General features: G+C 41.6%; 1 protein-coding gene across 1 annotated transcript in view; it reads right to left on the bottom strand.

The window, feature by feature from the left end:
• USP12 (ubiquitin specific peptidase 12) overlaps positions 1-20787 on the bottom strand; it is an 89256-nt gene that overhangs the window by 41949 nt on the left and 26520 nt on the right. Inside the window, exons 3-4 of the mRNA XM_065416306.1 lie at positions 13262-13475; positions 6420-6649 (exon numbers count right to left, since the gene is read on the bottom strand). Coding sequence (XP_065272378.1) covers positions 6420-6649; positions 13262-13475 — 444 coding nt within the window. The remainder of the gene's footprint in view (positions 1-6419; positions 6650-13261; positions 13476-20787) is intronic.

Here is a 20787-nt window from a genome sequence, read left to right as displayed (position 1 = left end):
CCCTGTAGATATTGGGCACCATAGGGAGCTTGGGAGGAGTATTGATATACCGCCTCCCCTGGTTCACTATCCAAGCCCGCACTAGAGAGCAGGGGAGCGTGACAGGGCAGCGGGGAAAACGCCCATGCCAAATGAAGACTCGGTATGGAAATCCCGGTACCGAGAAGAGGAGACTCTGGAACATCAGATACACGGAGGTCCCTTGAGTGCCGGAATGCTGGCAGTACTGACCAACTCAATGCCACTGTCAGTACCAGGGAGGAAGGAGATCTTGCCTGCACCGATCGTTCTGGTGTGGGGATGGGACGTCGATGATGGTACCGATGGAGAATAGCATACCAGCAGTGCCTTCTTAGTGGAGTGCTTACTCCTCTCCTTGTCCCTCAGTGCTGTTGACTTGGTGCCTGAGCCCATTGCATCCATAGGTACTTGTCAACAGTACCTACCAATGTAGATATCTGTGAGCAGGGGTACTGGGCTGGGATTGTCTTGGTGCTGACGGTACTGAAGATAATGAGCATGCCAGAGATTGTTTGCAGCTATCTCAGGGCTCACTGTGGGGACTTCTTGCTCTCTTTTTCGATGATTTATGAGAGGGGTCAGCGCCTGGTTTCTTGGATCCAACGTTTTTAGATGTTTAAGATTGTGGGGAAGACTCATGTCTGCCAGGTAACTCATGGCACTAGTCCAGAGAGGGTTGGAGGGCCGCCTCCATTAAGATGATCTTCTGTCTCAGCTCCCTATCCTTGCGAGACCTGGGCCTGAGTTGCTGGTAGAGACCACACTTTTGTTGAATGTGGCCTTCCCCAAGGCAGCGTATGCTCTGAGAGTGCTTAGAAAGAGGCTATCCCTGTTGCATACAAGAAAATCACTTCTTGAAGTCCAGTGAACTGGGCATACCCTGTTGGGGGAAGGGTCCCCCAAAGAAAAAAGGTGGGAATTTTTTTTTTCCAGGGAGAAAAGATAAGATAAAAAGGAAAGAACTAAAACTACAACTAAGTACTAGGAGACTAACTACAGAAATGCAAAACAAAAGCATGGTCATAATGCACTGTGAATAGCTCAGTCTCCAGCCAGGGGCACCTGAGAAGGAACTGAAGGCAGTTAGCCTGTGTGCTGGCTAGCCTCTTGGCGGGGCAAGAGGACAGACAGCACATGTGTGGGCCTAATGGACACTGCTACCAAAGTTCTCCAGCAGGGACGCACGATACTTACAATGGAGCACCCATAGGGACACTACTCAAAGAAGAATATTTTTATCCTCACAAAACCCTCGTGACATAGGAAAATACTTTTATCCCTATTCCAGAGATGGGAAATTGAGGAATGGAAACACTAAGTGACTTGCCCAATGTCATGCAGAAAGTCTGTGATGCAGCAGGGAATTGAATTTCATTCTCCCCAATCCAAGCCTAGCATACTAATAACTGGACCATACTTCTTCTCATTCTGCCCTCATCACCATAGTATCCAAGTACTTTAAAAACATTAATGAATTTATCCTTATAGTACTCCTTCTGAGGAAGGGACGTATTATCCCCATTTTACAGAAGTGGAACCAAGGCACAGAATAGATAAAGGACTTGCCAAAGGTCTCACAGGGAATTTGTGGAAGGTCCAGCAATTGAAACCTAAACTCTGGAACATTAGCCTAATGTCTTAATCACAAGATCATTCTTCTTCCTTTTCCTGAAATTTTTCCCATATCTTTTAACTATTTCAAGTATTAATCAGAAAACTTTAAACTATTGTCACTCAACCATATTAACTGAATTGAGACAATTTGCTGGTTTGCCATCACCCTTCCTTTATATCTTGAGGGAAATGCTGTATGATCCAAGAGTCAATTAATATTACTTTTATTTTCCAATAGCAGCAAATTCATAACATGAGCACATACTACCAACATCCCCACCTTCTGAGCCAAAATCCTGATAAAATCTCTATTGAAGGAAATATACAGATAACGGTTCTGTTACAGCGTAGCTAGTCTCAGAAAAGGAATCTTTGCTTAAGAGCAGCAATTCCACTTCCTCACAATCACCTTCCATTTGTACCACACAAAAGCCAATAAACAACTCAACATCTTCCTGAATGGACACACTCTGGCCCATGACCAAAGCGTATGTGTCTAGGACAGCAGTTTTCAAACTGTGGGTCAGAACTAGTAGATACTCAGCTAAATGAAGCCATGCACATAACAACAGGTACCAAGTAGGGCTGTCGATTAATCGCAGTTAACTCACGCAATTAAACTCAAAAATTAATCATGATTAATCGCAGTTTTAATTGCACTGTTAAATAGAATACCAATTGAAATTTATTAAATATCTTGGATATTTTTCTACATTTTCATATACATTGTATTCTGTGTTGTAATTGAAATCAAAGTGTATATTTTTATTATAAATATTTGCACTGTAAAAAATAAATCTCATACAAGTACTGTGGTGCAATCTCTTTGTCGTGAAAGAGCAACTTACAAATGTAGATTTTTTTTTGTTACATAACTGCACTCAAACAGAACAATGTAAAACTTCAGAGCCTACAAGTGCTAAGAGAAACGAGTTTGTTTACATTTACAGGAGATAATGCTGTCCTCTTTTTATTTACAATGTCACCAGAAAGTGAGAACAGGCAATTTGCACGGCACTTTTGTTGCTGGCATTGCAAGGTCTTTATGTGCCAGATATGCCATTCCAGAGGACATGGTTCCATGCTGATGACGCTCGTTAAAAAAAATAATGCATTAATTAAATTTGTGACTGAACTCCTCAGGGGAGAATTGTATGACCCTTGCTCTGTTTTACCATATATTTCATGTTATAGCAGTCTCGGATGATGACCCAGCACATGCTATTCATTTTAAGAATAGTTTCACTGCAGATTTGACAAAACGCAAAGAAGATACCAATGTGAGATTTCTACAGATAGCTACAGCACTCGACCCAAGGTTTAAGAATCTGAAGTGCCTTCCAAAATCTGAGAGGGATGAGGTGTGGAGCATGCTTTCAGAAGTCTTAAAAGAACACCACTCTGATGCGGAAACTACAGAACCTGAACCACCAAAAAAGAAAATCAACCGTTTGCTGGTGGCATCTGACTCGGATAATGAAAATGAACATGCACTGGTCCACACTGCCTTGGATTGTTATAGAGCAGAACCCGTCATCAGCATGGATGCATGTCCCCTGGAAAGGTGGTTGAAGCATGAAGGGACATATGAATCTTTAGTATATCTGGCACGTAAATACCTTGTGATGCTGGCTACAACAGTGCCATGAGAATGCCTGTTCTCACTTTCAGGTGACATTGTAAACAAAAAGTGGGCAGCATTATCTCCTGCAAATGTAAACAAATTTGTTTGAGCAATTGGCTGAACAAGAAGGAGGACTGAGTGGACTTGCAGGCTCTAAAATTTTACATTGTTTTATTTTTGAATACATTATTTTGTACATAATTCTACATTTGTAAATTCAACTTTCATGATAAAGAGATTACTCTACAGTACTTGTATTAGGTGAATTGAAAAATACTATTTCTTTTGTTTTTTTACAGGGCAAATACTTGTAATAAAAAAATATAAAGTGAGCACTGTACACTTTGTGTTCTGTGTTGTAACTGAAATCAATATATTTGAAAATGTAGAAAGCATCCAAAAATATTTAAATAAATGGTATTCTATTATTGCTTAATCGTGCAATTACTTTTTTTAATCACTTGACAGCCCCAGTACCAAGAGAATGATCAACCTGGCCTGGCTGCTGGTCCTGTCCAAAATAGTCACCTTGCAGAATCTGCTCCTTAAGGAGCAAAAGAAGCCACATCTACCCCTGCTTACAGATTAGTTTAATCCATTGAGCCATCATCTCAGCTCAATTCCCCTAAGAACCCTTGATATCACCTCCAGGTGGCACTGTAGCTGGCAAGAGCAAGCTTCAAACATTGACAGTGCCTATCTCATGACAGATCCAACAGTCCAGCCCCTAGTTTTGACATTTCATTTGCCATTTTTGGGTAAAGCTCAATCACTTGTAGAATGATCAGATGCACTGACCATTACTATGGTCTGACCTTAAGAGCCCCTCCATGCCAACTGGCAGAGACCCATTATTTTGTAATTCCTATCAGACCTGACACACTCACTCCACCTATCACATTGCTCTCATTTATCTGTAAAGAGTACCATGCGAAGTATCAAATGAAAGCTGGTGACACATCAGTCATTAATATCATTACATGATATATGTACAGATGGTGTGTAAAGAGTTGTGTGTATGCTGGAAATATGTTCCTAAAATGTGTTTTGGGGGCAGAGTTGATAAACAAATTTGTCCTAGACAAAGGAATGTTGATTTGCCTGTTTACACGTGTCTCTAATGTAAATTGAGCATGGTGATGCCAGAGACATTGGACAGTTCCTTTACATCGGAGGTTAACATCCGTTATCAGGAGGAGAAGTTATCCTGACTCTTGAGACCAAAGACAATGAACTTTAGGGAATATAAGGAGAAGCAAAAGAGCATTTTGTTATTCATCACTGGAGGAGGGAGGGAGGAAAGAGGTCAGCGTTCTTTACATTCTATGAACGGTGGATCCCCAACTACTTAGGGCTGGTGATATTAAAAAGTAGCTGTAGGTGAGAAAACTGCCTTGGACAAGGATTGTAATCTTTTAAGTTTTAGTCACTAGAAAGCGTGATTATATTTTTGTTTTGTTTGTAACAATTTTCTGTTTCTGTTATCGCTGCTTAGAATCCAATTAATAAAACTTATTCTTGTTTTATTATAAATTCATCTCAGTGCTGTTAAGGGAGGTGTGGATCCACAGCTAAGCCAACAGGCTGGTGTGTATTCTGTCTCTTTGGAGACACGGGTATCCAGTGGCTGGATGCTGCACAGACACGCTTCTGGACAGTTAGGGAACTAAAGTACATCAAGGGTTAACCTGCAGAGCAAAGTTAGGACTGGCAGAGTGAGAAGGAGTTTGTTTGGCTGGCTAACAGACTGGGGCGGCAGAGAGCACCAAAAATGTGTACACAGAGTGTAGTACCAAAAATATTTCTTTTGCTAAAGCAGAAGGGTGACAGTGACTTACAGTTCTGGTTGCCCTAAAAAAAGTGTCAAAATGGGGCCTTTGTAACTCCCCCACTTTGTCGCTGTGGCCAGTTAGAAGATGTACGCCACATGCATCAGCAAGTGCTGCTGGTTCCCTCATGGACTGGCATAATGCCCTCCCATCAGCTACTGAATGGTTAAGACATTTAAACTAACACACCTGACTTGATCATCTATGCCAGTGGTCCCCAACCTTTCTGTGTGGCGGGCACCGGACGACTAGCCGCCGAGGAGCATGGCCGCCGGACAAGCAGCCGCCAGAAGTAGTGTCACCAAGAGGCGTCGCCGCTGAAAAGCAGCGGCATTTCGGCGGCAACGCTTCTTGACGTTGCCGCTTCTCAGAGGCATTTTGGCGGCTGCTTGTCCGGCGGCCAGTAGGCAGGTGCACATAGATGCCCCGGCAGGCGCCATGGCGCCCGCGGGCACCGCGTTGGGGACCCCTGATCTATGCAGATGCAATGTTTAAGTTATATATTTTACACTCATCATTCTAATATCTTATTTTAAGTAGGGAACCTATTTTAGACTTGAGCTGATCCTCTAGACCAGAGCTGGAATAGCAAGCACTTGATAGTATCCTGGGGAGAAACATCTCTCTATATTCAAGACTTGTCTATCTAAATAAATGAGAAAAAACAGGCCAATTTTGACAACTAGAGGCACAATGGAATTCGGTCATATTGATTTTAGCACTGTTAAGCAAATTTGGCAAATTAAAAACTGATCAAGCTCACCTGGGAAGATGTATTTAATTATAGAATATAAATGTGTATGTTGAATGATAGCAATGTTTTAAATCTAAATCTGAAATAGGTTAGATTTAATTGTTAATCCTTTTTCTTCTAATAGTAAACTATGAAAACAAAAAAAGGTGGATTTACATATAACTATATTCAGGCCCTTCCAAACTTTTAATCCTTACTTTTAAAACATTATCTAAATACTGAAGCTGATTATGAAGGCACAGTTCAAAAATCCAAATGCAGATTTTTCATGCAACAGTTTGCTCAGTACTCTTTCACTGACCAATAAGGGTTCCTTCCCATAACTCATTCAGTGATCACTCATTTAAAAAAAAATTTTAATCACTCACTAATATTTAGTGGATCATACAGATAGTTACATTTAAAGCTTACAAAAATAAACCAATTAGTTTAGTACACTTACCATCTGCATGAATCTTGAAACTAAAGGAGTAAAAAATATTGTAATTTAAATATGCAGTTCAAATTATTTTAAAGAAAAATGGATTCCTGAAAGTATGAAATAAGAATTTCTTCTATAAAACAGATACAGACTTACAGTTTCACAAGTAAGACATCTGGTTTCATTAGTTAATGTTCCCTGAAAGATCTCATGAACCCAGGTTGGGTCTGGTGTGCTGTTATTGTTTTCATTGTCGATACTGCCATTAGGTAGACGGCCATTTTGTTTGTCCTGTTTTCTCTCTTCTTGTAAAATATCAGCAATTGTGTTTAAAAGATAGTTTAAGAACTCATGCGCATCCTGCTGCATGTAGTTGTCAAAGAGCTCTAAAACATGAAGATAAAATAAAATAACCAACTAATTAAAATTTTGAATAAAAAGTCCAATAAATATAAAACTTTCAAAATATAAGTCAAAATATGACATTAGCAGAACTTATTTCATAGACATATGCAATCAATGTTAACCTTAAAAAACCAGTGAAAGCAATAAAATTAAAAAACTTTGGCAGAACAAGGTACTGTATAGATATTTGGATAAATAATACACATAAGAAGGGATTCTAAGCAGAAGTTTATGATGTAAACACATATGGGAAAGAGAAAAGTGTACTTCTGGAAAAGGCATTAAGTCCAATGCAATGCCTTGAAATACAGGTAAATATTGATTAGGATGCTTTCTCAAAATCTCGTGCCCCCCCATATGTACTTGTTACAAACACAAATAAGGTAAAATTACATTAAAATGATTGCAGAGCACAATCTATTAAAATCTAAAGAAGAGGACACCATATAATATAGTTCAATGCCACCATTTACATTCAAAGAAGTCCTAAGATGTTAGGCAAAAGTCGACATTGGTCTATGTCAAGAATCATGCATGACTAAGTACTTCTATAACATTACCCATAAAACCTATATTCCACAAACGTGAAGTCTGGGGATGAGAAAGTGCAGTGGTATAGAAGAACAGTCTTTTTATCCCATGTGCTTAGAAACTACCTAGAGTCAACAGGCTCAAAAGAAAGCCTTAAAGAACAGGTTTATGCATAGGATGGTTCAGTCAAAGTAGACACATAGCTTTGAACAGAGAAACCTTTCCTGACTCTGCTTTCATCAAAGGAAGAATATGACCACTATGGCCTCAAAGGCCAAGTCAACAGAGGTGCAAGGTTTTTGTTTTTAATTACCATCACTACACTATCACAAGTGCAGCTCCATAGGTGCTAGCAATGATGAAAACACTAGTATAAACAAGGCCCCTACAGATATCAGTATTTTTAATGAGTATCATCTAACTGTTGAAAGCCATTTTAAAAATGGTGGTAGCTGCAGGTCCCTTGCCTATATATAGCTAAAAGGACTTAGCCTAAGACTCAAACTGGACAGGAGCAGTGACAGGCAATCACCAAACTTGTTCTCTCTTTTTGAGCAGTAGTTGACTCGAAGGAATTGCACATTCTCCTTAATTACCAACTCAAAAATTTTCTATGCCTGCATAACTAATCATGCAATTCCTCCAATGGGGCTCTATATATTGGCTACATAGCAGAAATTGTGTTTCTACCTAACAAATTACAAGTTGCAACTTGTTCTTAGTCCAAGACTATAGAGCAAATGTTAGCCCATAAGTGAAGGAATGGTACCATAAATAGAAAGACTAACAAAAATAGGTCATCAGTTTAATATGGTGCTAGTAAAAGGATATTCACAGAAACCTACATTTCAGGAGAGTATATTTGAAGCTACATGGAAACTGTCACAGATCATCTACAAACGAAGCAGCTTCCAGGCCAAGACACAGAGTTGAAAATAAACTAGATCCCAGATCAAACCTGCCAAAATGTTTCTATTTAATTGAATATTTAAATTGAGGTGGCATAACAAATACTGCAAGTCTCCTGAAGGTAAAAGGCTTGCCTCAGAGGTTCTTAGCAGTATTGCATCCAGATTCCAGTGTGGTGCATGTCCAATCAACAGTCTGATATTAAGCACAGTGGATCTAATCCCACCGATGTCCTTGCTATTATTTAATTCAAGGATTAGGAGTGATTGGAACAAAAGGAAACAGAACACCTCCACTTGGTTAATGAGAAACTGCAAACTTGAAGCATGTCAGGTTTTAAACTCTTCTCATTACATATACTGTTTAGTACGTATTTTAATGCAAGAATAGAGTCTAGAAATGATATAGAGGTAAGAGATTCTGAGCACAGAAAGAGTCTTGATATGAGAGCTGTGAGGATATAAAAGTCTTCATGAGTGATTGGTCTTACTTGATGAGAGTAGAATCTAGACTGGGTTTTCCTTTGTGTGTATCCTCTTTCATGTATTGTATATCAATCCAAACATACACCTACTATTCCTAGGAGACATATTTTTATAAAGAATTCTCCACTGTAGCTATTAAGAAAGTTATTCATGGGCGTACTTTTTTAAAAAGTTAATTCGTCAGAGTGGTTAATACTTCAGTGTACATAACCACCACCAAGAATCAGCCACCTAGCAATTCAGCAATCGTCTCCTGTAAGTCTATAACGGGGTGGCCAAACTTACTGAACCTCTGAGAGCTGCATACAACAATCTTCAGAAGTTTGAGAGTTGGGGCACACCTGCCGGGGCTCAGGGCTTCAGTGGGAGCTGGACAGAAGCCCCAAGCCCCAACAGGCACCTCCCATGGAATACAGAATCTTTTTTACTTCTAAATCCCCATTTGAATAAATCCCAAAGTCAGCAGTGATTAGAAGTTGATGGTTTGATGAGTGAGGTGATGGTGTTGTGTGATATGTACACTTAAAATACCACTATAGTTATCACCTTTGCTGGCAGTCTCAGCAGAAGTGCCAAGAGCTAAATGGCATGGAGATTGAACTATTCTTTCACCTCTACCGACAGTCACTCTTCATCAGATTTAAGATTCATTGGTGTGTAGCGTAAGAAAGCTTGCACAACACTACTACCTATGCTATAACTGCTCTATTGATAAAGAGATCATCTTCCAGGTTTGAAAAACCTTAGCATTTTTCATGAGCAGTAAATTCACTTAAGGCTAGAAATAAATTGTTATGCTATCCTAGAGTAGTTTGTCTTTATTATGCAGTCTTCGTAATATTTGAATATGTGAAAAACATTTGGAAATATGGCCCAGGATGGATTATACAGGTATGAAAATTTCTACAATATGAAAGTGTTGTCGAATTTAACTTGTATAAACCAAGCAGGGAAGTTTTTATTGAAAGATTATCTGTAATTAATTTAAATAAAATGTACAACTTACAAGCATTATTTTAGATTTCTTCCAAATCAAGTAGCAGATCTATTAAAGGCTTTAATTATATTTTAATACATAGAATTATTTCATAAACCATCCTAATCAACAAGCATTACAAATACCAAATGGGAAGCGTTAAATATCTGAAATTACGCGTTTCCACAACACTAGGATAATTATTGAAAGTGTTACTGATTTTTAAAGAAGAATATATTAATCCTAAATAGAAATGTTAAGTCCTAAGTGTTATATAAACATGAACTGAACTCAATGTAAGCTATAATCTTCCAGTCAAAGCCTTAACATGGAAAGACAGACCTTCGGGGCTCATTTCACACACTAATTATTTCATTTAATTATTATATGCTTACTAATAAGCGCTAACATTCTGGAACAACTAAAGGTTTCAAATTATTTGATTTTAACATATGAACGAAGACATAAGAACGGCCATTCTGGGTCAGACCAAAGGTCCATCTAGCCCAGTATCCTGTCTTCCGACAGTGACCAATGCCATGTGCTTCACAGGGAATGAACAGAACAGGTAATCAAGTGATCCATCCTGTCACCCATCCCCAGCTTCTGGCAAAAGAAACTGCCTCTGCCCAGTTTCAAACCAGGGCCCTTTTGCGTGTTAGCCAAACATGATAACCACTACACTACACATAAATACAGATGTGAGATAAATAACATAGCACAAAAGCTTTAAGAACAGTGATTTTTGACAAAAATCTACAAATTCCACACTGGCAAAATTGCCTCCAATATTTGCTATGCACTGACTGAGCTCAGTTCTATATGAGACGGGGGAGAAGAAAAAAAAAAAAAGACATGGACCTTGCCTCAGGAAGGCCAAAGTATTTCTCAAATGCGGCCACCAGGGGCTTTTCTTGTGGCCACAGGCTTCTGGGCAGCGATGGGGGGAGGGACAAAGCAGCGGCCCCTCCCCTGGGGCTGCCAGGAGGGGTTGGGCTCTGACCCCCTCAGGATCCACAAACACTGGAGAAGCAGACAGCCGTTGTGAGTTCTCCACCTTCCTGGGGGTGGTAGGGTTGAAGCTGGAACCCTCAGCCCCAGGTTTGTGGGGGCAGGCTCTGTCCCCTGATTACAGGACTTCGGGCTCACCACTCCCCCGCCTGCCACCACACCCCCTGGCTTGAAGTGATTTCCATTATATACAGGATTTCAATGGTTCCCAGCATCCCCACTATAAAAATTGTTCCAGTGCCCCAGCCCACTGCCTCCCTCCCACCTCCCCATCCAAGATTTAATTTGTCCTCTGGCTTGACAGGGCTGAGTAAATCTGCTGTGAAAAGTAGGGCTACCATATGTCCGGATTTCCCCAGACATGTCCGGCTTTTCGGTCTATAAATAGCCGTCCGGGGGGGGATTTCTAAAAATCTAAAAATGTCCAGGATTTCCCCCCGGTTGGCTATTTATAGACAGAAAAGCGGCAGCCAAGCGCCACTCGGCAGCCAAAGCCCCTTCCCTGCTCCCCCCATCCCCTGGAGCCTTACCACGCCGTCCGGCCCCGCAGCTGTCTTCCCCCTCCTCCCCTCCCCGGAACGCTCCGCCCCCCTGCTCCTTCCCCTCCCCTGCTTCCCACGAATCAGATCTTTGCGGGAAGTCTGAAAAGAAGCAGGGGCAGGCGGGGGGCAGCAGCAGGTAAGCTGGGGTGGGGGGGAGAGCTCCGGGGAGGCGTGGCCCTGGCCGAGCGGCTCCCTCCGGCCCGGGCTGAGCAGCGCCCGGCAGCCCCAGCGGCTCGGGCCCCGGCCCCAGTTCTGGCCAAGCGCGCCAGCCCGGCCCCAGCGGCTCCGGCCCGGCTCAGGCCCCAGGACAGCGGCCCCAGCCCGGCGCCGGCCCCAGCCGCTCTGGCCCGGCCGAGCGGCGCTGGCCCGGCCCGGCTTGGGCCCCAGGGCGGCGGCCCCGGTTCCGGCCGAGCGCGCTGGCCCAACCCCGGCCGAGCACCTCCGGCCCGGCCCGGCCCCAAGCCCCGCGACCCCGGCCAGAGCACTGGCCGGAGCGCAGCCCAATTCCTGGGCTCTTTAAAGCCGGCCCTGGTCGGGGGGAGGAGGGTAGGGGGGAGTGGATGGGGGCGGGGCAGGGCAGGGGCGGGGCTAGAGCAGGGCTCCTCCCCCCCCCCAGTGTCCTCTTTTTTGCTTGTGGAAATATGGTAACCCTAGTGAAAAGTGGTATTTGTATGTTTGTTAATATCACTTTTCACTGCCTCCCAGCTAGCTAACAAGTCTGCTGCTGTGAAAAGTGATATTAACAAGCATACAAATACCACTTTTCACAGAAGCAGATTTATTAGCTAGCAAATCTAAAAACCAAAAACAACCAAAAAGGCAAAAGAAACAACAAACAAGAACATGAAAAACTCCTTATTTGTGTTTCTATTCTGTTTAGGTCCAGTAAAGAATAGAGACAACTGTACATTATTTTTATTATTGAGTCTGCAAAAAAAAAAAAAAACCTACATAAATAAATTACTATGATTTGGTCATGTTTACAGTAACTCCTCACTTAAAGTCATCCCGGTTAACGTTGTTACGTTGCTGATCAATTAGGGAACATGCTTGTTTAAAGTTGTGTAATGCTCCCTTCTAACGTCGTTTGGCAGCCGCCTGCTTTGTCTACTGCTTGCAGGAAGAGCTGCCCATTGCAGCTAGCTGGTGGGGGCTTGGAACCAGGGTGGACCAGCAGCCCCCATATCAGCTCCCCGCTCCCCTAAGTTCCCTGTGCAGCAGCTGCTTGCAGTTCAGCTGTGTACCTCCCCCGACTGCCATGTGCTGCTCCTGCCCTCTGCCTTGGAGCTGCTCCCCGAGACTCCTGCTTGCTGTGCGGGGGAGGGAGGAAGAGGGGGGCTAATGTCAGGGTGTTCCCCTCCCCCTGCACCCCGCTTACCCCATCTTCCATAGAGCAGGGGGGACACACCAGGGCTCAGGATAGAGGGAGCTTGTAGCAGCTGTGGTCTCAGCAAGCTGATCTAATTAACAAGGCAGTGTACTTAAAGGGGAAAGCGCATATCTCCCTCCATTCCTGCTGCCTTGTAAAGTGTGAGAGTTAACCCTTGAGGGCTCAGCCAATTGCTAGTTCATCATTTAGCAGTAAGGGAAATATCCCACCGTCTGACTCCTCCACCTCAACCAAGCTTCACAATCATCATCACTGTGTACCAGTATTAAATTGTTTGTTCAAAACTTCGTGTGTGTGTGTGTGTGTGTGTGTAAGTGTAAAAAAAATACTGTCTTGTCTGGTGAAAAAAATTTCCCTGGAACCTAACCTCCTCATTTACATTAATTCTTATGGGGAAATTGGAGTTGCTTAACATCGTTTTGCGTAAAGTCGCATTTTTCAGGAACATAACTACAACGTTAAGTGAGGAGTTACTGTATGTGCATATTTATTTGTTTTTCCTAAAGTTAATTAAGTATTTTAGGAAAAAAATGTCATAGCTGCCACTGCACTCTGAGGCCACCAAAAAAGTGTTGTGAGAACCCCAGAGTATGTGTCGTCTTTTCTGTCTTTTACAGCACCGAGCATGCTGCTTGTACTTAGCAAATATATTTTACATTAAAAAAAATATTTCAACCTTTCAATTTCAGTATTAAGTCACAATTGATGTAATTAGTATACACAGAATAAAAGAAAAATTAAGAAGGTACCATTTTCTTTTCGTAATCTTGTTATAAACTTCTTTGGAGGTATTACTCCAACTTTTTTCTTCTGTGTAGCTATGCTGTGGAAGAGATCAGCTAAGCATGTAAGGAGGTTCTCTTTTTTTCTGGGTTGACTCTTGTATGCTAGGACTTTTTCTCGAAATGGTCGACAAAAATAAAGTGCCTGAAGAACTGAATTGCAGTAGCACGTGTTCCCAAACTATAAAATAAGAAAAAAAAAATTATTACCTTGTATTGTATTTCTACAGTGATGCAAGGTTAAAAAAACTAAATATAAACATACAAGCAAGGGCACATTTTCTGGAAGGCATTTCTTGTTGATTTTCAGATAGTAAAAAATCTCAGGCAGCAACATAAATAATGGGGAGCACTCCAGATAATTTTAACTGATACTAGATTGTGTCTTCCTGTTTGTAATAATTGGGGTATGTATGTGTTATCAATGCTTTACAGTGCTGTGGAACTGTAAAGTATTCAATAAGTGCTCAGTATTTACCTAGTGCCAAAAATGTACACAGCACAGTATAAAGAGTAAACTGAAAAAATGAGAATCTCTGCCACATATATCAGTCAAAACACCACTCAGAACAATAAAGAACGAACAGTATAAAATGTAGTGTTTATGGCTGAAATTCTTCATGGTACAGGTAGGTGGGTCTTCAAGAAAAATGCATGGTCCTGGGCAAGTCTCCCCATCTGTAAAATGGAAACATCATATATCTGCCACACATGGATTCTGTGAAATGTAGTCAATTTGTACAGCATTTTAAAAATGCAACATACTATTTTCATCATATAAATTGTAGAATCATAGAAATGTAAGGCTGGAAGGGTCCTCAAGAGGCCATCGAGGTCATCCTCCTGAGCTGAAGCAGGACCATGAATACCTAAGAGTACCCCTGATAGGTGTTGTCTAACATGCTCTTAAAAACCTCCAGTGAGAAGGATTCCACAAGCTGTCTCAGCAACCTATTCCAGTACTTAACTATCCTTATCATTAGAAATAACAGGAGTACTTGTGGCACCTTAGAGACTAACAAATTTATTAGAGCATAAGCTTTCGTGGGCTACAACCCACTTCTTCGGATGCATATAGAGTGAACCATATATTGAGGAGATATATATACACACACATACAGAGAGCATGAACAGGTGGGAGTTGTCTTACCAACTCTGAGAGGCCAATTAAGTGAGAGAAAAAAAACTTTTGAAGTGATAATCAAGATGGCTCAGTACAGACAGTTTGATAAGAAGCAAGTGTGAAAATACTTACAAGGGGAGATAGATTCAATGTTTGTAATGGCTCAGCCATTCCCAATCCCTATTTAGCCCTGAGTTGATTGTGTCTAGTTTGCATATCAATTCCAGCTCAGCAGTCTCTCGTTGGAGTCTGTTTTTGAAGTTTTTCTGTTTTAAGATAGCCACCCGCAGGTCTGCCAAAGAATGGCCAGACAGGTTAAAGTGTTCTCCCACTGGTTTTTGAGTATTATGATTCCTGATGTCAGATTTGTGTCCATTAATTCTTTTGCGTAGAGACTGTCCGGTTTGGCCAATGTACATGGCAGAGGGGCATTGCTGGCACATGATGGCATATATCACATTGGTAGATGTGCAGGTGAACGAGCCACCGATGGTATGGCTGATGTGATTAGGCCCTATGATGGTGTCACTTGAATAGATATGTGGACAGAGTTGGCATCGGGCTTTGTTACAAGGATAGGTTCCTGGGTCAGTGTTTTTGTTCAGTGATGTGTGGTTGCTGGTGAGTATTTGCTTTAGGTTGGGGGGTTGTCTGTAAGCGAGGACAGGTCTGTCTCCCAAGATCTGTGAGAGTAAAGGATCATCTTTCAGGATAGGTTGTAGATCTCTGATGATGCGCTGGAGAGGTTTTAGTTGGGGGCTGAAGGTGACAGCTAGTGGTGTTCTGTTATTTTCTTTGTTGGCCCTGTCTTGTAGGAGGTGACTTCTGGGTACTCGTCTGGCTCTGTCAATCTGTTTTTTCACTTCAGCAGGTGGGTATTGTAGTTTTAAGAATGCTTGATAGAGATCTTGTAGGTGCTTGTCTCTATCTGAGGGATTGGAGCAAATGCGGTTATATCTTAGAGCTTGGCTGTAGACAATGGATCGTGTGGTGTGTCCTGGATGGAAGCTGGAGGCATGTAGGTAAGTGTAGCGGTCAGTAGGTTTCCGGTACAGGGTGGTATTTATGTGACCATCGCTTATTAGCACAGTAGTGTCCAGGAAATGGACCGCTTGTGTGGATTGATCTAGGCTGAGGTTGATGGTGGGATGGAAATTATTGAAATCATGGTGGAATTCCTCAAGGGCTTCTTTTCCATGGGTCCAGATGATGAAGATGTCATCAATGTAGCGCAAGTAGAGTAGGGGCGTTAGGGGACGAGAGCTAAGGAAGCGTTGTTCTAAGTCAGCCATAAAAATGTTGGCATACTGCGGGGCCATGCGGGTACCCATAGCAGTGCCGCTGACTTGAAGGTATATATTGTCCCCAAATGTGAAATAGTTGTGGGTGAGGACAAAGTCACAGAGTTCAGCCACCAGGTTAGCTGTGACATTATCGGGGATACTGTTCCTGATAGCTTGTAGTCCATCTGTGTGTGGAATATTGGTGTAGAGGGCTTCTACGTCCATAGTGGCCAGGATGGTGATTTCTGGAAGATCACCGATGGATTCTAGTTTCCTCAGGAAGTCAGTAGTATCTCGAAGATAGCTAGGAGTGCTGGTAGCGTAGGGTCTGAGGAGAGAGTCCACATAACCAGACAAGCCTGATGTTAGGGTGCCAATGCCTGAGATGATGGGGCGTCCAGGATTTCCAGGTTTATGGATCTTGGGTAGCAAATAGAATGTCCCTGGTCGGGGTTCTAGGCATGTGTCTGTACAGATTTGTTCCTGTGCTTTGTCAGGGAGTTTTTTTAGCAGATGGTGTAGTTTCTTTAGGTAATCCTCAGTGGGATCAGAGGATAATGGCCTGTAGAATGTGGTGTTCGAGAGCTGTCTAGCAGCCTCTTGGTCATATTCCAATTTATTCATGATGACGACAGCACCTCCTTTGTCAGCCTTTTTGATAATGATGTCAGGGTTGTTTCTGAGGCTGTAGATGGCGTTGTGTTCAGCATGGCTGAGGTTATGGGGCAAGTGATATTGCTTATCCACAATTTCAGCCTTTGCACGTTGACGGAAGCAATCTATGTAGAAATCCAGTCTGTTGTTTCGACCGTCCGGAGGAGTCCACGCAGAATCCTTTTGTTTGTAGTGCTGGTAGGGGGGATTCTGTGGGTTAGTATGCTGTTCAGAGGTATGTTGGAAATATTCTTTGAGTCGGAGACGTCGAAAGTAGGATTCTAGGTCACCGCAGAACTGTATCATGTTCGTGGGTCTGGAGGGACAAAAGGAGAGGCCCCGAGATAGGACAGACTCTTCTGCTGGGCTAAGAGTATAGCTGGAAAGGTTAACAATATTGCTGGGTGGGTTAAGGGAACTACTGTTGTGGCTCCTTGTGGCATGTAGCAGTTTAGATAGTTTAGTGTCCTTTTTCCTTTGTAGAGAGGCAAAGTTTGTCTTGTAAATGGCTTGTCTAGTTTTTGTAAAGTCTATCCATGAGGAAGTTTGTGTGGAAGGTTGGTTTCTTATGAGAGTATCCAGTTTTGAGAGCTCATTCTTAATCTTTCCCTGTTTGTTGTATAGGATGCTGATCAGGTGGTTTCGCAGTTTCTTTGAGAGTGTGTGACACAGTCTCTCAGCATAGTCTGTGTGATATGTAGATTGTAATGGATTTTTTACCTTTAGTCCTTTTGGTATGATGTCCATCTGCTTGCATTTGGAAAGGAAGATGATGTCTGTCTGTATCTGTACGAGTTTTTTCATGAAGTTGATGGATTTCCACTCCATACGGCTAAATGCAGTGCCTTGCATAATGACAGGTTTCAGAGTAGCAGCCGTGTTAGTCTGTATCCGCAAAAATAACAGGAGTACTTGTGGCACCTTAGAGACTAACAAATTTATTAGAGCATAAGCTTTCGTGGGCTACAACCCACTTCTTCGGATGCATATAGAGTGAACCATATATTGAGGAGATATATATACACACACATACAGAGAGCATGAACAGGTGGGAGTTGTCTTACCAACTCTGAGAGGCCAATTAAGTGAGAGAAAAAAAACAGAAAAACTTCAAAAACAGACTCCAAGGAGAGACTGCTGAGCTGGAATTGATATGCAAACTAGACACAATCAACTCAGGGCTAAATAGGGATTGGGAATGGCTGAGCCATTACAAACATTGAATCTATCTCCCCTTGTAAGTATTTTCACACTTGCTTCTTATCAAACTGTCTGTACTGAGCCATCTTGATTATCACTTCAAAAGTTTTTTTTCTCTCACTTAATTGGCCTCTCAGAGTTGGTAAGACAACTCCCACCTGTTCATGCTCTCTGTATGTGTGTGTATATATATCTCCTCAATATATGTTTCACTCTATATGCATCCGAAGAAGTGGGTTGTAGCCCACGAAAGCTTATGCTCTAATAAATTTGTTAGTCTCTAAGGTGCCACAAGTACTCCTGTTATTTTTGCGGATACAGACTAACACGGCTGCTACTCTGAAACTTATCATTAGAAAGGCTTTTCTAATATCTAACCTAAACCTCCTTTGCTGCACATTAAGCCAGATACTTCTTGTCTTACCTTCTGTGGACATAGAGAACAATTGATCATCATCATCATTATAGCAGCCCTTACCATACTTATCAGCAACCCCCACCTACCTCCTTTTTCTAAAGACTAAATATACTCTATTTTTTAAATCTTTTCTCATAGGTCATGCTTTCTAAACCTTTTATCATTTTTGTTGCTCTCCTCTGGACTCTTTTCAGTTAGTTCACCTCTTTCCTAAAGTGTGGTACCCAAAACTGGATACACTATTCCAGTTGAGGTCTTACCAGTGCCAAGTACAGCACAACAATTACCTCCCATGTCTTACATACAATACTCCCGCTAATACATCACAGAATATTAGCCTTTTTTTGCAACGGCATCATACTGATGACTCATATTCTATTTGTGATCCACTATAACCCCTAGACCCTTTTCTGCAGCGCTACTGCCTAGCCAGCTATTCCCCATTTTGTATTTGTGCATTTGAATACGTTTTTATTGAATTTCATCTTGTTTATTTCAGACAAATTCTCCAAATTATCAAGGTTCTTTGGAATTCTAATCCTGTCCTCTGTAGTGCTTGTGATCCCTCTCAGCTTCATGTCATCTACAAATTTTATAAACATATTCTCCACTCCATTATCAAAGTAATTAATGAAAATGTTATGTATTAGTGCATGTTGGTAGTTGGTTTCAAACTATAGGGATGTACTATGATAAAGCCACTAATACAGTTATCTAGGGACAAGTTGAGAGCATGTTCTCAACCCAGAATGGTCTAAAAGTTCCTTAGTCATTGCTTTGGGAGTATGGGGAAAGTGATTGCCTTTGGCAGCTCTCATTTGGGACTGCATGACCAACAAAACCACCATATACAATGCAGTCAGAAAATTGGAGACCAAAGAAAGACATCTGGTTTCCATATTTTCAGTTGATTTCAAGTACAATTATTAATAGAATATATATCTATTGCTAAATGCTTTAAAGAGTCACGGCTCCTACAATTTAGAATATAGGTAATCAGGATGAACACAGCCCATTTAACAAAACAAAAATAAAACCAACCCCAATTCCCTACCCCGTCCCCACCCCCAAGCTTATTCTCCAGGAAAGGCTGCTTGCAGTAGCTCAAAGTTTTTAATATTACATGAAAGATACTGATCACTTTATAAATCAAGAATATCCAAAACAACTGAATTTTTGATTAATTAAAAATGTTCATTTTATATTTAATCAGTGAATTTCAAATATACCTTTCAAAATTTCCTCCAGAAATCAGAGCAACAAAGTTGTAGATAAAAGGTTTCACAATTTCCAGATTGGAAAAGTATACAGACTGGTGACATATTAATTGGGAGAGTAAAACACATAGAAGGACAGAGAACCAAAATGCAGAGTGAGCAGGAGATATTAAAGCGATGGGCCAAACTGAAAGATGAAATTCAATATAAATCAATGTAAAATTATACATCTATGGAAGGAAATAAAAGCAGACTGACTCTCAGCTTTTCAGAGTCTCTCTCTGATCAATTTTGAGAGACAAGGGGGCAACTGTAGATAGCAAGCTAAATGTTAATTATTCATATTATTATTATTTGTATTATCATAGCACCTAGGAATGCCAGTCATAGACTAGGACCCCACTGTGCAGCAGTGTTGTTTACAAAGACCACCACATGTACAGGTAGAGAAGAAATACAATGCGACCATACCTACGCTACTGGCTATTAGTTTGAGCTCCCATTTTCGGGAGATGCTAAGAAACTATAAACAGGATAACAAAGTGATACATGGATTAGAGGATGAGTCAAATGAAATGAGCCAGAGCACACTAAGTTTATCTAGTCTGAAAAAGATCACCATATGCTAGTAATACCTTCAAAGTCACAATTTAAATGAAGGTATGGAACTGTTTCATCTCAGGGCAGATATACACTAAAGAGTTACGTCAATCTAGCTACGTCCCTCAGGGGTGTGAAAAATCCACACCCCTGAGCAACACAGTTAAAATGACTTAAGTCCCCATGTAGACAGAGCTAGGTCGATACAATAATTCTTCCATTGCCCTAGCTATCGCCTTTCAGGGAGGTGGATTACTTATGTCAAAGGGAGAACCCCTCCTATCAGCATAGGTAGCGTCTACACTGAAGTGCTACAACAGTGCAACTCGCCAGCTGTGCCACTGTAGAGTTCCAAATGTAGACAAGCCCTCAGATGATATCAGGAATCTGAAACTAAGAAAAAGTTTAGTCTAGATATTATGAAAAACTTTACTGGACAAAGACGATCAAGATTTCCTCAGGCAGAACCATGAAAATTATTTACCGTTTCATCGTTCATCACAGGGTTCTGAATATCAGCAATGAAACTAACTAGTCTTAGGCCAGGTAAATGCTTAAAAATTTGATCGTTCTAGCTACATTGCTCAGGGCTGTGAAAAGTTTCACGCCTTGTGCAACATAGTTAGGTCGACCTAACCCCCTGTGCAGATCAATGGGAGAATTCTTCCATTGACTTAGCTACTGCCTCTCGGAGACATGAATTAACTACATTGATGGAAAAATCCCTTCTGTCGAGGTAGGAAGTAGCTATGCTACAGCCCTAAAGCTGTACAGCTACAGCGCCATAGTTGTGTCACTGTAGCAACTGTAGTGTAGTCATACTCTTTGTATCAACTTGCTTGTATTTGGCAAACCTATGAGTAGCAGCAGAGGCACTAAGGCTATGTCTACACTACAGCTTATGTCAGCATAACTTATGTTGCTCAGTGGTGTGAATAAACCACCCCCCTCCTGAGCAACATAAGTTACACCGACATAAGCGCCCGTGTGGACAGGAC

The sequence above is a fragment of the Emys orbicularis genome, chromosome 1 (assembly GCF_028017835.1).
Source record: "Emys orbicularis isolate rEmyOrb1 chromosome 1, rEmyOrb1.hap1, whole genome shotgun sequence".
Classification (NCBI taxonomy): domain Eukaryota; kingdom Metazoa; phylum Chordata; order Testudines; family Emydidae; genus Emys; species Emys orbicularis.
This window is presented reverse-complemented; position numbering and strand designations above follow the sequence as displayed.